Consider the following 17,974-nt stretch of genomic DNA (forward strand, 5'->3'; position numbering starts at 1 on the left):
TCCGTGCGGTGAAATTGAAGATCTTAGTTGGGTTTGGTTCGGATAGGCAACTGAACTAACTGTCTGGTAGAGCGGAGGGTATCAGCAGGATTTAAAGGCGCTCAAAACCGAGGTCGTGGTTTTGAAGTTCCTAATCAATGAAACTTTGACCATGTCGATGCGAACTAGTGATTTGGCGAGTTATCACGCATACCGCTTGCAAACTTTTGACGATTTCTGACTGTCTAGGACATATTCTAATCTTTGCAATAACCAAAGGAAACTGCATGCGAATAATTTTTATAAAATAATAAAAGAAAGAAAAAATATGGTATATGTTTGGAATTGAATTCTGATAGGACATTTAAAGTAAAGTTGCCAATAAAGCTTCAAGTTCTTAATCTGAGCAGCGTTGCGGAGTTCACAGTTCCGAAACTTTTATGATGAAGTCGATTCCACGAGGAATGACTGAATTCTAGTTATTTAAACTGATCATCTCCTTTAAATCAGCCAAAACTAATTTCAGAACAGCTTAACATTTTGCATATTTTTTTTTACAACAAATTCGCCTCTTTTTACTGGAATTATCTAAAAATAAATAAATGGAAAATATTCAATGAAAGCTTCTTTTGGTTCTAACGGCGCTATTCATTACTGCCGCATCGTGCTCACGGCTCCGTAGTGGCGTAAAAATATCATTGCATTTGTACCCAAGAGGAAAATTCTCTTGAGTGAATCAGTAACTATACCAACATCAGGAAGAAAGTCGCTTATGTCATGCAAAAATCTGCTTCATCAGGGGACTTTCTTCAAGGGGGACATTTTCTTGACGGCAAAGCAGACATAAGGCAAGATAGTTCTATGGAGGTACTATTTTTGGCCCATTTTGAAAACATCATATGTAACACTACTGTCACGCGACTTTATGGATAAGTTATACAACTGTGAGAAATATAGTAGTTCCTCATTTCAAAACTTAGTCGCAATTATGATAGTTATTTTTCCAGGATTTCATTCGAAAATGAGTGAATATTCCCGAACCGACGCCAAATTGTTGTTCCTCTCACGGAAGAACGCAACTACATTTGAATATTGCCAAATCTCGCCTCGCAAATTGCATCTTTGTCACGAGGAATCTTTGACGTTTCTGACTGAAAATTTCGCTGAGTTTCCTCCTGGTCTCACTCAAAATCGGGAACGATTTGGACGAAAATTGCACTGAAACATTTTTATAAATGATTTAATTGCTTGAGTCAATTTTGCACTGAAAAAAAAACTGTGGCCGTGGAAAGCGAATACTTACGGGCTATATAGACGTACCGCCCGCGTTCCGGGCTAAGGGGCCAAAAGTTCCGGGCGTAGCATCCGGAACAGTCGAAGCTACGACTCCACCACGCGGAACTTTCGTCCTCTCAGTCCGAAACGGGCGGTATGTCTATATAGCCAGTATAGTCTTTGCTTCTAGCTATGCAACTTTTTTTTCAGTGTGCAAGCTTTGAATGAAGTTACGTTCCTTCGTCCGAGAAACGACTAAATATCCACCATAATCTCTCACTCACAATCGAATCGCGAAGATACACGGACGGAGGTTTGGCAGGAGTGGGTCGCATCGCCTCGCGCGGCGGAGCTCGTTGGATGAGGTGCCCCCGCCCCTTTTCGCAGCCCCACCCCCGCCAACAATCCGCCCCCTCTGGTCCCCCCGTCGTCGCGATCTCGGAGTGAGTAGATGACAAACGCCTTTGTTTTGCCGGGCTCCCTGGTCTGGTTGTGGGCCTGGGCCGCTAATGAATTTTCTTGTTCCTGTCCTCAGCCCCGGTCCCCGGTCCCCGGTGGAGCACCCGTTTCCCCCGGTTCCCGCTCCTGTGCACCCTACACTCCCTGGCTCTTCCTCTTCATCGGCCAACACCCGCCGGCTCCCTCGTAAACGCTGTATGAGGCTTGCCATACTTCTTTCAATGAAAAGCGAATTCACTAATGAAATTTCCAATATTTTGCTTCAAATTTGTCAGAAAATTATGCTCGCAATTCAATCTAAAATATGTGAAAATTTTAAGGAAAAATATTAATAATTATTCTAAAAAATACATATCTTATCTGCGGAAATTTGGCAATTCTCGAATGTTCATACGGCGTTTTCCCCTGGCACGGCAGTACAGAACGTGGAACAAATTCCTCGCCGCGAAAAATTTGTTTTTGAGTCGAAGAGAAGCTTCATTCATCAAAAAGCGAATTTACTGAAGAAATTTGACATATTTTTTTTGAAACTTTAGAAAATCTTGCTCGTAATTCAGTCTACAATATCTGAAATTTTCAAGTTGAAAATGCACAATTTTACTCTAAAATATCTGTTTTATCCTGTGAAATTTGGCAACTCTCGAATGTTCATACGGCGTTTACCCTTAGCACGGCAAAGTAGTCAATTTTCTTTCCCTGCTAAGGATCAACACCGTACGATTCTTCAGACGTTACCATATTTCTGTCCATAAAATACGAATCTAATGGGGGAAATTTTGGATTTTTCTTCAAAATTTTGAGGCGATTTTGTTCGCAATGGACCGTATAATGGTATTGCTTTAATGTGTCGATTGGTTTAAAACAATAGAACATAACTCCAAACCAAAATTTCAGGATATAAGTTTAAAAAATCTGGGTAAGAGGAAATTCCTAGCAATTTCAAATTTTATTGCCACGTAGAATTCATAAGAGTCAAACGTCAATTACAAGAAATCGTTACTACAAATCCCTCTGAAGCTATGTTTACATAATGAACCAATCAATATCGATACAACTACAGTAATAGAACGCGTATTTGATGTATCGAATGCGATCCATTCGATCAAAATTTTGATAAAATTTCGAGGAAAAATATGCATGACTTTCCCCAAAAATTCATGTTTTATCCGGAGATATTTAGCAATTTTCGAATGCTCTTTTTCTTGACACGGCAGTCTCAAAATGGGGATTACTTAAAATCATGTTTTTTTCTGTTTTTGACAGTTTTGGAAAAACTCAAGTCCATGAATGAAAAAATAATCCACCCCTGGGAAAAAAGGCTTTATCGAAAAAAAATTTCTTTTTTTGTTCAAAATCAGACCCGACTTTCTCGCATGATAATTTTTTATGACGGGGGAGGAGATGTTTTTGAGTCCTGACATGAAGTTGACATGGATGAGTTTTTATTGGTGGAAAAAAACCTCAGCTCTTGAGTCACTCATACATTTCTGCCCTTCAATCAATCAAATTTTAGCGGAGACTACGACTTACGGAACCTCCAAAAATGTAGAACCGTATCAAACGGATAAAATTTTATCAGGTCATTAGATTTCGGGACTTCACGTAAAGAATTGATCACCATGTATCCTTTCACTTGGATATCTTCTATTAATTTCCGGTCGCAATAGTAACGAAAAGTTAGGTATACGATTTTTTGTAAGTGACTTAAACGCCTGTTTAGAAAAGGAGGAGTCGATTTTACATTACCAAAGCATACATCAGGTATATTATGTGGAATTGAAATGTTAGCTACTGTATTCAATTCATTTAAAATTGAGCAAAAGTATGCAAAAACGAGACGTAAAAAATCCCCCCCCCTTTCTTTTAAAGAAAACCCCTCAAAAATATACATGACTGTTCAATCGTTCGAGTTGTAAAGCAGTAGCGATGCGTATGGATGGTGGATTTTTGATATTTCCCCATTTGAAGCTATCGTATGATTATTAAGATGTTCGTCGCAAACACCCTGTTTATCGACCCTTTCCCATATGTTTAAATGGGAGCTCAATCAATGCATCGCAAAATACGCCACGCCACTGTTGAAAAGTTCTGCGGGGAGGTCGTTTACCTCGGAAGTAAGACATAGGAATGTCGTTAGTGAGTTGGAGCATCAAAGAAGCCGAACTTTCCTCTCCCCTCTAACGAAAGAGCAGAAAAATAGGTCGGAAAAGAGGATTAGCCGGGAGCGAGTCAAGAATCGAGGGAGAACAAAAGGCTAAGCATAAATTTGAGCTCCTCGGAATGCTTCCGTAACAACTGAGCCTTGAGAAAATTTTCCGGTAAGTTTTTCAATTATGCTTTGCTTAAAACCTCATTGAAGCTCCTTGAATAATAATATAAATCATGGCAATGTTTATTTCTGGAAAAACGGATCCCAGGATGCGCTATGTTGTACACTTTCTCCTGTATTTTATTTTTTGAGGCCAGAACCATGTACTCGTTTGGTCCTTGAAAGTTTCTTTGATTTTGCTTTACCCAGTCATTGCGATTGTTCCGTCAAAGTCTCAAACCATAATATTCGTTGGTTTTTCTTACAAAAAAAAAAATAAGAAATGCGACGGTGATTTTGATCAAGTTGCGCGTTTTCAAAATTTAGCCACCACTACATAGTATCCCCCTGAGAAAAAGTAAGAGGGACTATAAATTCAGTGCTGATGGAGCCTTTCAACACACACATGCACAAAAAAATAAATGTATGAACTTAGAACAGCACAATTTACACGTGTACGGGTGACAAGAACATTACGTTCTGCCTCACGGAAGTCACAAAACAATTAAACGTGGGCGATCGAGGCCTCGACTCGTCGAAAGCCCTCGATCGATATATCCCTATCATTAGCAACGCTATCTATCGACTCGAAAATCGACTCTCAGGAACGCGATCGCTTTGCATTCCAAGTTTTCTCATTTTGCGAGCCTAAACAAACACCTAATTGCTCCCGTCAAAATTGACAAAGCTCAAATATTGAAGTTTTCGGCGGATGTCTTCGCTGCCGGGTATTAATGAGCGTGAAATGGACGTATTTCTGCCAAACGGAACTTTGTGCATTATGACGTGAGCCCTCTTATGCATGTATTCTTATGGGTCTCAGGGCTCATGTCTTCATGCACACAGTTCCGTTCGGCAGAAATATGTCTAAATAGTCGGTTGCGAGTGGAAAAACTCGGTCGAATGTGTGCACCGCGTGAAGCGATTTAACGAAACGATTTTGACATGTGTCATAGCTGACAACTTTGTACCTCTTCTGCCGTTGTCTTTTCCTCCTAACGGGACAATTGCCGGCGCGTGTAAAATTCAAGTAATTTTTTTGCTTTCAGTATGTAATCGCACGGCTCAAACGATGAAATGAGTCGCCAGTTACCGATACCAGCTTCAATGCCACACTAGAAAATTTTAGCAAAAAATTTTACAAGTTTCCTCATGAAGAATAACTATCGCATATTTTTATTTTTTGGCACTTCTTGTTGGCAGAAAAAAAAATTGTCTTTTAAAAAAAAAAAAAAAAAAAAACGCATTGAGCCCCTTGTATATTGTGATACGAATTGTATGCGCTGAAAGAACCATGTGACTTACTCGCATTGAAAACAATTGTCATTTGAATCGAGAGGAACTTTCATTTAATATTTCCTGCAAAAAATTTCGAAGTTTAAAAAAAGTGGGCTAAAATTATTTCCGTACATTTACAAAAAAAAAGGCAACAATTTATTAGGAAGTAAAGTTCTCCCATCAAGAGGAGTATATCATTGCTGCGGTGCTACGGAAAAACGCCGTATGAACCTACAGACGTTGCCGAGTTTCCCTCGATGAATACAGAATTTACTGAGAAAATTATGAATATTTTTCTTCAAGTTTTTCAGACAATTTCGTTCGCAATTTGATCTAAAACATCTGAAAATTTTAAGGGAAAATATGACTAACTTTCCTCAAAAATACATGTTTTATCCAGGGAACTTTGGTAACTCTTGAATGTTCTCACGGCGCGGCGTTTTTCTATAGCATGGCAGAAATGGATCTTTGTTATCCCCGCGGGGTGGGTTCCACGAAAATTTCTCCGATACACACTCCAGTGTTATTCTCGAGGGAAATAAGAGGTTTGGGGGTGGGTGAAAAAAAATCCTCGATGTTTATTCCGTTTCATGTACTTTTTAATGGAGTATCTTCTTACGCTGTCACTCCTTCTCTCTTCCATAGATTGAACTTTATGTCTATTAATTGGTGACTAAAGAAGATCACAAAAAAGTGTATTTGATTCGGACAAGAACAAGAGAAGCAGTGGCGAGGCATGATAGATAGATCATCGATATTTTCCCTTTTTAAGCTAAAGCAAAGAGATTACTAAGGTGCTCGGTGCGAACACCCTCTTTATCGATCCTTTTCCATGGGTTCAAATGATAGATCAATCGATTTATCGCAAAATACGCCACTACCCTAATTTTAGTGAGGGTCGAAGGGCGTTTTATAAGATTCGCACGCATAACTCAAGACCGTTTAAATGCTGTCAACAAGTACCTGTTTGACATTAATGTGATGCGTGCTAAATTGGTGACAAAATAAGCCCAAAGTAATGCAAAGCGAAGAATTTTTTTCTCAAAAACCTCGTATCTGACTCGGTGAAACAACGAATCGGCCCGCTCCTGTCGTTGATTTCCTTAAAAAAAGGTACTTTAACGCTCCTAATGTAAAAGCAAACCTGTTACGAGTGGTGACGAGGCTATGGACAAAGCTGTCAAATTATGATTGATAATAGCAGTTTAATTGTATTTAACATTTACAAGGGAGCTTCTGCTAGTCGTAACCGCCTATCAGCGCATAATTATCGGTGTCGGTCGGCAGGACAATAAATTTCATAGAGCACCCATCAGCATGGAGGGAGCCGGGAACCTCCATAAATTAATGGAAACAAGATCAGTGTCATCGTTGGGTAGGGACAATCAACACAAATCCCCAGGTTCGAGGAATTGTGGAAATGGCGAGGAGTGCGAATCCAAAAAAAAATATCATGGCCTATAAATCTTCTAGTAAATTACCGAGTTGCCAAAAATTTACCGATGCTGGAATACAACGCTAAGATGACAAATTGAGATGTGAAGCATTTCTTCCGTAGTGAGGAAAAACTTCGCATGAGTATTACATCGTTGCGAACTTTTTCTTTTAATAAAATACGGATTTTCTGAAAAATGCCTGGTTTTGCCAATCTCCCCCTTGGATTTTCTGAAGATTTTTACTCTTGGTTGAACTTCACAAACCTGAAATATTTCGAAGAAAAATATTCATGGCTTCTTTAAAAATATTTCATTGAATGATATATGCTGCTATTCAAAAGGAGTACATTTTGCGATGAGAAATTACTATCCCTGGCTATAATCCGTCAAAGCATCTGCTCTGCGTAGGAAAACCACTGACACAGATGGTGGTCTGTAAATGGCAAATGCAAGGAATTTCGTATGGTTCGAAAAAATATCAAGTGCATGCAACCGGACTTGTAAAAGCAATTACCTAACTGAACATTATAGACTGAATATTACAGTTCAATGAGGACCGAAATTAATTTAAGTTATTTTTACGAAAAAATATAATGATAAGAGGATTAGAAGAGATTTTGACGGTGAAACTGCAGAAGTGCGTCTATCGGTTTCAGTGTTTCAAAATCTCCGCTCTTATTATCCCTTTCCACAGGAGACAAAGTTTTCACAGAATGCTTTGCATATCTAGAAGGAAAATCTCTGAGGTTTTCAAGAAGAGACGTTTTGGTGGTTTTCCACGCAGAAAATGAAGTACGTTTTGGCGGTTTTCCACGTCGAAAATGAAGTATAACAGGAAGTCTGGAACGTCGCAAACCGAGCTACGCATTTCTGCAGTTTCACCGTTGATTTGAAGGCGCGTGTGGGTGAGAAAATGGTAAAATTTGACAAGGCTGGATCGGAAATGTGGCGATGAGAGATGATTCGACGGAAGGTGGTTGCGCTCGTGAGAAGCGCCGATTTCGGGAGTTTCGACGGAGGAAAGCGATAAATTGGCGAGAGCAATGGCATAAATCATGCGATCTATCACACGGTGAGAGGAGCGCGGAACGGAGCGTGGCTCTAATTAGCGCCATTTAACTATGATAATGCAGCGACTCCTCGAGGCTGTTGACACCCGGATTAGCGCACCAGCCCCGCTCCAGGCTCCACTCGCATGTCAAACTCCAAGACCAATGCACCCGCAATTTGCCCAATGTGCCAAATTCCCGCCTTCGCTCACAAAAGGATTCAAAATTGATCGCATCAAATGTATTCTACAGGGAAAGCTATTTTCAAACAATAATTGTGAATGGAAACAGACCAGTGGCGTACACAAGCCCCCCCCCCCCCCCCCCAGCCTCGTTAATTGTTCCTTTTTTTACTCTTGGAGGTAGGTATAAAATATTATCAGGACATCAGGGACACACAAAATGGCGAATGGACCCCCCCCCCCCCCTTCCTTAAGAATTCCTTGCTACGCCACTGACACAGATGCTATAAAAGGAAAGTAAATGAAATGAAATGAAGATATGATTTACTCATGCAATCAGAGAGAGAGTAAAAAAAAAATTAAAAAACAAAATAAAAAATAAAAAATAAATAAATAAGAGTTTACATGCAATGAAACTATAAGAAAAAATGAAGAAATGATCGAACCCCATCATTGCTTCCTGTCCATATATTTATTAATGTGCAAATGATGGCGCACGTTCCGGTAACAAGGTTAAATCAGTTTTGTCTTGAGAGTCTCCAAAATGTACACATCATAATGATTAAATGTGCAACTACTCCGAAAAATGGCTCGCTCCGCGAGCCATGTCACCGGGGGTCCAGGGGGCGCAGCCCCTTGGCCAGGAATGACGGACGCTTGAAGCGCGCCCAGAACGGCTAGTACAATAACGATTAGTATTACTAGAAATGAGTTGTATGGAATGTAAAGTAAAGTAAATAGTGTGTACTGACTTAGCATAGTCCTGCTTGCAGTAGATGGAGTCGTCGCGAATGAAGCAGGAGGGCTGGCGATCGAGGACGATCTGACAGATGGAGCAGCGAAGGCATTGCGCGTGCCACGAGCGATCGTTGACTTGGAGCAAGTACTTGTCCGTGATAGCCTGACCGCATGCCACGCACTCCCGAAACTCCGTCTGCAAAAGCCAACACCCACAACTTTGAAATTCATTCCTGAAATTTATTGTGATACAACAGGAACAAGACATAACTTATGAAACAACACGAATCAAAAAAATAATTTGAAACTCAATCAAGTGAGGGGCTTGGAGGACGAGGGCATAAGTGCATGTGTTTGAAAAAATTAAGATACTATAAGGATCCCACCTATATCCCATCCCATCCCACCTATAATAGTTACCGGATCTATGTCAGCAATTCTTTCGTTCACGATAACTATCGTTAGATTTACGTTAGCTGTCTCAAATTTTGTAATTTTGTCCATTTTGATCTGATGAAGAACTGTATAGATTTTCGGTTAAATCGCATTTACCATTTACTTATAAACGGTAATTAACGTAAGTGCCCTACTTACGCTGTTTTCCACTAAACTGTTTTTATGAAAGTTCCATTCCTTGGTTTCCTTGGTAACCTTTGTTTGCTATCAGTTGATGTTTTATTTCCATTTCAAACTAGTGTTAATGCATATTCTGTGAAAAATGCACTCCTAAATTTCAATTTTTAAGCACCGAAAAGTTATTTTAAACTTCGTTTCCGCCACAAGGATCCATGTAATTTCGAAACTGGAAACACGTATTTCTCGGAATAACGAAAGCTGTTCTTATGCGCCTTGTCCTCCAAGCCCCTTAAATCTCCTTGTATCTCATTCCCAATTCATCCAGAGTCAACAAAAATCCATCCTAAAACTTACATTTTAAACCCGAAGTACACATACAGCTTTTTCAATTGACGTTGAGTAATTTTTTCTTTAAGAAATAAAGTATGACAGGAAGTCTGCGACGACGCAAACCGAGTTAAGTGATTGCCGACTTACACCGTTGATATGTCATCATTGGAAATGATTTGGACCGCGTTAAGAAGAAAAGAAAGAAGCAACATCAGTGATTGCAAAATTTAATTGGCAATTTAATCTTTTACTTAAAAACGGTTGTCCGGATTTTGGTGCAAATTTCGTTAAATTTTCTGCATAGTACGAAACAAATTCTTTAAAATTTTCAAAAGAATCCACGCAAAAGTTCTCTTGAGAAAAATGAATTGCTAAGTTAAACTTGTCAATAGCTGATGTGGCTTGGTTTCTTTCTGCCAAACGCGGTCCGATTGGTGTAGGTATGAATGACAGATTATGGATTTTAACCTTTTCCTCTCTTGTTTAGGATTACGAGGAGTAAACCACCTTAAACTCCTATTGAATGTCTTTTGAAACGGCCTATTATAATGTCACTATCCTCGAATACAAGCTGTCCTGTTGCATGAGCGTGGTAATAATATGGCCAAGGTTGGACCCCCCGTGTATATTTTGGGACTCCCCGCACAGCTTAATTCTCGGAGCGCAACAGGCAGTTATACTTCAGAGGTTCCTTCTACGCGACTCGACGATCCACAGACTTTACGATTGAATCTTACTCGGAGAAAATGCTCCAAGTCTGATATGAAATCGAAGTTTTATGGTCAAGTATATTCATGATGTATCATGAAATCCTGGCTCTCCCTTCTGGATTCTGTGCAAATATATATTAGCTTAAAACTTCAAGGCTAATAAAATCATGGTCTAAGAAACAGTTGGCAGGGAGAGCATTGGAATGGACTTCGTGATGAAAATGAAAAGAAATTGAATGCACACTGCGGACTGATTATTGAAAGTGATAGACAAAGCGATAGACAAAGAAACGACGTATGGAGCGATCCTGTAGGTTGAAATGGGCGCGGTTCCTATAGTTTCGGGTCTAGGGCTAACTATATATCAGGTCTCTCGTGGGTTGCTGTTGGGTAGCCTATTACTTACCTCCTTTGTCCATTGCAACCACCTGCCTCTACCAATAGGATCCCTCGATACCTCTATTGTCTACTTGGTCTATAGCTTTGTCTATCAATTTCAATAATCGGCCCGCTGATTTGCTTACCTACTTTATAGAACTTTTTGATTTCAATACATCTGTACGGTGAAGCTCCCAAACCACAAACCACGTATCTCGTTTGCCATGTCTTAAAATCTACACTCCCCATTTTAAATTTTTGAAAAAGAACGAATTAACATCATCTTTGGAGTTTTCACATTTTCTTCCCATCACAAAGAAGCAAAATCGCGTAAGTTTTAAAAAAATTGACACCAAGTAGCTTTTCATCAAAGGTTATTAAAGTATGACAGGAAGTCTGCAACGCTTCACAACGAAATACATGGTTTGGGAGTTATTCACCGGAGTTTTTTTTTATTTATTTTTTTTTTATTATTATTACTGAGGAGGGGTAAAAAAAGGAGGGGAATGATTGGCCTCATATTTCCTTTTAACATAAATACGTCAGCTTTTCGCTGTTCAAAAAACGTTCACTACTGAGGCACCAAAAGACGATGCCATTTTAACGAGATAGTTATGCTGAAAGGGTTGCACGAATTGACCGGCACAGAACAAAGTAGGGTTTGCGTGCTTCGTAGCTCCTTATCATGACCTATAAGGTTACTTTAATAAATGTTAACATTTTTTAGACTTTTTTCCTTCACCGTGGACCCTGAAGGGCAACTTAAATTCTAAGAAAATAAAGTTTTAAATATTCATAAACATTTTTTGCCGTCGTAACTCACAAGACCACATTATATTCTTAATCTTAATACAGAAAGTGCCAATCTGAGGGGTACTCAACTATTGACGGTGATGCTCTTTAAATTTATCAAGTTTTAGACTTGTACTTTCTCGCTCCCCTAGTTTCCTTCACCGTGGACCCTGGAGGGCAACTTAAATTCTAAGAAAATAAAGTTTTAAATATTCATAACCATTTTTTGCCGTCGTAACTCACAAGACCACATTATATTCTTAATCTTAATACAGAAAGTGCCAATCTGAGGGGTACTCAACTATTGACGGTGATGTTCTTTAAATTTATCAAGAGTACTATGTGGTCTAGTGAGTTATGACGGCAAAAATGGGCAGGTACATTTAAAACTTTATTTTCCTTGAATTTAAGTTGCCGGTCAGGATCTACGGTAAGGAAAAAAGTCTAAAAAACGTTGAAAGTTATTTAAACCAACCCTATAACATGAAATCATCAGACCAACGCGTAACGCATGGAGCGCGGCAGGCGCTAAGCGCTTCGGGGGTTTAGACCGCAAAGCGGTCAGGGGGCGTAGCCTCCTAGTAAAATATAAACATGTCCAAATCACCAAAGTCACACACTCGAAGCTTGAATGGGAACTTCACCGAAGTCAGTTTGAAGAGTGGCCAAACTTCTTTTCCGATTCCGACACGGCGCGCGGCGGTTTCGGATACTGCTCGCTGCCGGTTTTAGTTCGCCATGGCCCGAGACACGGGGAGGTGAGAATACTAGCGACGAAGGCCCGACGCACAGTGGGCCGAGTCAGTTAGAGAGGTCGGACCTTAAATTTTTTACTAAAACTGCAAATTTTTATGTTAAATTTGTCACATTTTAAATTTCAAGGGTTGCTTTGAGAAGAAAATTTTAAGATCAATGAAACCACTTTTAGAGCCTAAAAATTGTATATAAACGGAGTTATAAGCTTTTAAAGTTTCTAAATTTTGTTCGACCTCTCCTTTTGACTCGATCCTTTGTGCGACGCCGGTGGGGTGCAGACGAACGGGCAACTGAGCAGCGAGCGCGGTCGCTTCGCGTCCATTCAGAAAACGGCCGGAGCCGTAAAATATGCACCGGGTCGTGATTTAAGTCGCGGGACAAAACGGATAAACGTCACTTTGCATACCACCTGTCGCAAGCCGGCCCGCTCGGGTCCCCCGGATAAGCGGGGGGGGGGGGGGGTGTCGGCTCGGTGGAGCCGAATATGCTCCTAGGGGCTGCATAACCGAGGGGCCAACCGAGCGTTGAGAGTTTTTCGGAGCACTTTGGAATATTTTCCTCCGATTTTCGGAGAATTTTGCTCCGAGTTTAATTTAAGATTTATAACTGAAAATTGGTGAGGAAATATTTGGACCCCCACGCGTAATGCACCCGTGACGAAGATTTGCATTCGCTAAAAAAAATTACGTAATACTCAGTTGGACGTATTTATGCCAAAAGGAACTATGTGCAAGTGGAAGATGGGGTGTGCTCATGGAAGCTAGATAAGATACAATGTGGTCAGTGGATATAGTTCCTTTTGAGAAAATGGAAAAGCGGGATTTTCTATCAAATTAAAAGGAGCTTAGCGCTAACTCGTGAGCCGTAGGCATGTGACAAGAGCCTTGTGGACAGGGCTCATGAGTTAAAGAGTCCCGCCACCCATTTTCAGACTATTTCATTTTTTTCATTTCATTTAATTGTGGACATGTTATGTCCACAATTAAATGACATCATTTAAATAACAGGAACCACCTCAAAAATAAATGCATACGACTACTACCTTCATTCTTAAAAACATTTCATTCATGAAGCAAGTCATGAAAAAGAACAGACTCTAAGAGCAGATATAAACATATATTCATGTGTACACTGTACGGATATGATAAGATGAAAACCAAAGCGGGAGCCTAGGAAACGCTCCAATGCCAAATTAAACATTTTTTAGTAACAGATGCAGTCAAAATTGAAAGTCCTCATTAACTAGTTATTTCGTGCGCCTTGTGGCGCCTCTGACGCGAAATAGTTGCTTAAAGCGTTGCGCCGCGGCAGGCAACCAACGTGCGACACGCGCATAAGCGCCTACAAACCTAACGGGATACTTCACGCGTTGCGCAATGCGAGAAGTATCCCGTTAGGTTTGTAGGCGCCAGTGCGCGTTCTGCGCTGCTAACACGTCGCTCCGCTCTGTGTTAGGCTCTGATATTTAAATAATCTAATAATCTAATATTTACCAAAGAAAATTTGAAAAGATGAATCAAAAGAAGAAATTAACATTTCATTTAAAATATGAGTTACGATAACAACACCTCATTCTCTCTTAATTTTTTCATTTCGATATTGTCAATATAATTTTACACACGGACTAAAATATGACGCTTGAATTTGATTTTAGTGGACTTTACATTTGTGGACTTAACTTAGTGGACGTTTAAGTAATGGAATTAACAATAGTGTGGGCTTTAGAACTGTGGACGTAAAAATTGTGGACGAAAAGTCTGTGGACGTAAAAAAAGTGGACATAAAGTCCGTGTACCCCTGCGATGCAGAATCGGTTCTCTTTCTTCCCCCGAGGGCGTTATCAGTTTTATGAAAAGCCCTGTTAATGTGGCAACGTTCAAATGTTGATACGGTGTTTTTCCTCCAGACGTAGATGTCGCAATGACTTGATGCACAATGCTAAGGGAGAACGCCGTATGAATATTCGAGAGTTGCCAAATTTTTCTGGATAAAACATGTACTTTGAAGAATTTTATGAATATTTTTCCTTGAAAATTTTAACTGTAAATTAAATGGGTGATTTGCAGGTGTGTGAAATTTCATTGATTTCATGTTTAAATGGAAGCTACTGACTGAACTGACAAGAGTACGAGAGTATCCATGGTTTCTAAATCGAACAATTATTATTGGAGGTGATATGACCACATCATCTATAATCTGCTGAAATATACGTATAAGTAAACGGGAAATATAGCCTGATAACGTCCAAGGCGGTATATTTTTTCACTATAAATCTATTTTTCTACGATTTCCCGCGTCGGAAAGAATGATGAAAAATATTCTTCTTATAATAAAAAATAAGAAATATTATTCCTGTAGATTCTCCATTGCGAACGAAATTGTCTAACAAATTCGAAAAAAATACTCACAAATTTCCCTAGCAAATTCTTTTTATATCAGAGGGAATACGCCCTGCTGGAAAAAAAGTTACGGGCTATTTAGACGCGTAGCGTCCGTAGCGGGCTCATAGGTGAAAAGTTCCGGGTGCTAGCCGTAGCGCCGATTGGTCCGGGTTCCACGCCCGGAAATTTCGGCTTCTGAGCCCGGAACGAGAACGGTAAGTCAATACAGCCCGTAAGTACGGCTTCCAAGACCGGAGTTTTGTTTTCAGTGCGGCAACGGGTGATGGCTCATACGGCGTTCTTCCTGAAGACGGGAGAGTTCCGGGTGCTGGAGCCGTATCGACGATTGATCCGGGTGCTACGCCCTGAACTTTCGGCCTCTGAGCCCGGAACGAGGACGGTATGTCTATACAGCCTGTAAGTACGGCTTCCATGACCGGAGTTTTGTTTTCAGTTCGGCAACGGGTGATGGCTCATAGGGCGTTCTTCCTGAGGACGGGAGAGAGGCGGAGTGGAAGTCGGTGCTGGCAGTGGCCGGTCGGGTCGCGGGTCGCGGGCCAAAGCCGGGCGCAGCACCGCGAGTTCGGTCAAACAAAATTATGACGATTTATGCCAATTATATGCACGGCCTGCCAGTAAACTACTTGACACTCCATAAATCCCCGCCCCGTCAAAAATCCGCCCCCCCCCCCGAAACCCCCCGGGACCCCACCACATACGCGACCGCCGCCGACCGCCGCGACAGATTTAAAGGCACCCAGCCGACATTTCGTCGCCCCTCCGACCAAAGGACGCAACTACAGTCTGCGATGAGCCTTTTCGTCCATATGACTCAATGTTGTTCAGGGCTCATTTCAATGTGTATAGATACGCCCTTTTGTCTGCCGGCGACGATTTCACACCTTCCCGTCCGCACCGGCGTTGCTCAACTTCACACGAATTCAACCGTGCTAAGGAAAAGCGCCGTATAGGAATATTCCAATCTTGCCAAATTTCTCCTGATAAAAACGGATTCTGGAAGAATGTTATGCATATTTTTCATCCAAATTTTCATGTATTTTTGATTGAATTGCGAACAAAATTTTCTTTAAAATTAAAAGTAAAATATTTACAACTTTCCTAATAAAAATGTAACTTATCAATGGAAATTTGGCGATGCTCAAAGGCTCATAAGGCGATTTTCTCTTGCACGGCAGAGTTACTCCTCAAGCCTTTCTCCGATAAATTCTAAATTTAGATAGTCAGCACTGAGAAAAGCTTTGGGGTTGGGCCAGGCTAGCGAATTTTATGAGATTTCTAAATGGAATTTTCCCAAAAATTTTCGGTAATAAATCGTACTGGAGAATACTCTACATGTTTTAGATTATGCCCGAACAATGTAGGACGACTGAAATTGTATCAAAGTTGTTCGGGAACCTAATTTTATTACATTTAAAATCGGAAACTACATTAAAAAAAAAAAAAAATTAAAAAACCCTTGTTTTCTTATTGTGAGGTCGGAAGTGTGCGTGTGCTTTTTTAACGGACTGAAAAAGGTACACTTTTAAAAAAAATCGGATTTCCGTAAACCCTTGAGGAATTAATAGAAATTATGGTTATTTTCCGCTTCAGCAGCAAGAAATAGCTCGGTTAGCCTTGTCGAATATTATTCTTTATTTTTTTGTTTTCGAATGAGTTCATTATTTTATCAGAAAGTCTTCAGACAAAAATTTGTATTTTTTTTTAGACAAAAAAGAGAAGGAGAGAAGTGGAAGAACAGGTGAAAACGAAAGAAAGGGGAGGAAAGATAATGCCATGGAGAGAGGAGGTCGTAAATTTTGGGCTCATCGCTAAAAATTACGTAAGAGACATTAATCAAATGCTTAGAAAAAGATGAGAAAAATATTGTTTTATTGTTGAGGATTATTTTTAGATCATATGACATTTTCCTAACGATGAAACCCCAACGTGAAAAGCCCATGGCGACGCACCGCATGTAAAATGTAAATTTGAAAACTACGATCAATAACATAACCCGGACCAGCGAGGCAAGGTTGCCAGATGTAGCCTTACTTGTCACATGATTTAAGCAAAGAGTACCGGCGCGGCGTGCTGAGGAAGAAGTTCTTCCTCAGCCTTCTTTCGAAGAACGCCGTATGAACCTTTGTACGTTGCCAAATTTCCATTGATATAACACGAATTTTCAGGAAAACATTCGAATATTATTCGTTCAATTTTTCAGAGAATTTTCTTTGGAATGTGATTTAAAGTCTTGGAAAATTTCAAGGAGGGATATTAATACTTTTTCTCAATAATTAATCGTGCAAGAGGGGCGATTTGGCAACGCCTGAATGTTCATACGGCGCTTTACTTTATCACGGCCGAGTATAGATTGCCGCCGCTCTGACGTAAGGGCGTATCTTAATTTCCACATGATCCCGGAAAGTAGAGAGTCATACGGAGAATAGGGTTCGTGCGGAAATCGAGATACGCTCTTACGTCATACTGCCGTGCTAAGGAAAAACGCCATATGAACCTCTAGGCGTTGCCAAATTTCCATTTCTAAAACTCGAATTTCCTGGTAAACTTATAAACATTATTCTTCCAATTTTTGAGATTATGTTGTTCTCAATTTGATCTAAAGTATCTGAAAATTTTAAAGGGAAATATGCTTAACTTTCCTCAAAAATACATGTTTTATCCGGGGCAATTAGGCAACTCTCGAATGTTCATATGACGTTTTTCCTTAGCATGGCAGTATGGCTTTAGATTTTGGCGGCGGCGCGGCGGGGCGTCAACGTTGTATTCGCAGCATGTGGGTCGTGGGCCGTGCTATTCGCGCCCCGGGTTCTCGATGGACGATGAGCTTAGCCGTTGAGTGTTGAGCACCGTGTTTCCGGAACCTATTAAACGCCGCCAACATTATTAATTTGTTTTTCTTTTTCCCTTTTCTTTTTCCCGCGGCGACGCACTCGCGCCTTGCGTCCTTTCGTGAATCACGTCACTCACTGACGTTAATCGATGCTATGCGCAATGCGCGGCCAAATCAATGAACTACTACGTCCATGCTTCATGTGTATTCGAGTTATGAAAGATGTTCCTCGCAGAGATAGAGGAAAATCTGCCACCAATGTTCCCGCGCTAAGTGAGAACGCAGTATAAACCATCAGGCGTTGCCAAATTACCTTCGACTAATCACGAACTTTCAGGAAAATTAGTGCGTATTTCTCACCGCTTTTTAGAGGATTTCCTTCGTAATTTGGACGTATTTATGCGAAAAGGAACTATGTGCATAGGGATTGCTTGTCACATAGCTCCTTTTAGCATAAATACGTCCATTTAATATAGAAAGTCTGAAAATTTCACGG

At 40.4% G+C, this 17,974-nt stretch overlaps 1 protein-coding gene across 2 annotated transcripts in view; it reads right to left on the reverse strand.

Annotated features, from left to right (window-relative positions):
• Awh (LIM/homeobox protein arrowhead) overlaps nt 1-17,974 on the reverse strand; it is a 118,264-nt gene that overhangs the window by 49,362 nt on the left and 50,928 nt on the right. For both annotated transcript variants that reach the window (XM_019046648.2, XM_019046647.2), the window contains exon 2: nt 8,719-8,900. In XM_019046648.2, the coding sequence (XP_018902193.1) occupies nt 8,719-8,900 (182 nt within the window). The remainder of the gene's footprint in view (nt 1-8,718; nt 8,901-17,974) is intronic.

Source organism: Bemisia tabaci, chromosome 6, assembly GCF_918797505.1.
Source record: "Bemisia tabaci chromosome 6, PGI_BMITA_v3".
NCBI classification, from domain to species: Eukaryota; Metazoa; Arthropoda; class Insecta; order Hemiptera; family Aleyrodidae; genus Bemisia; species Bemisia tabaci.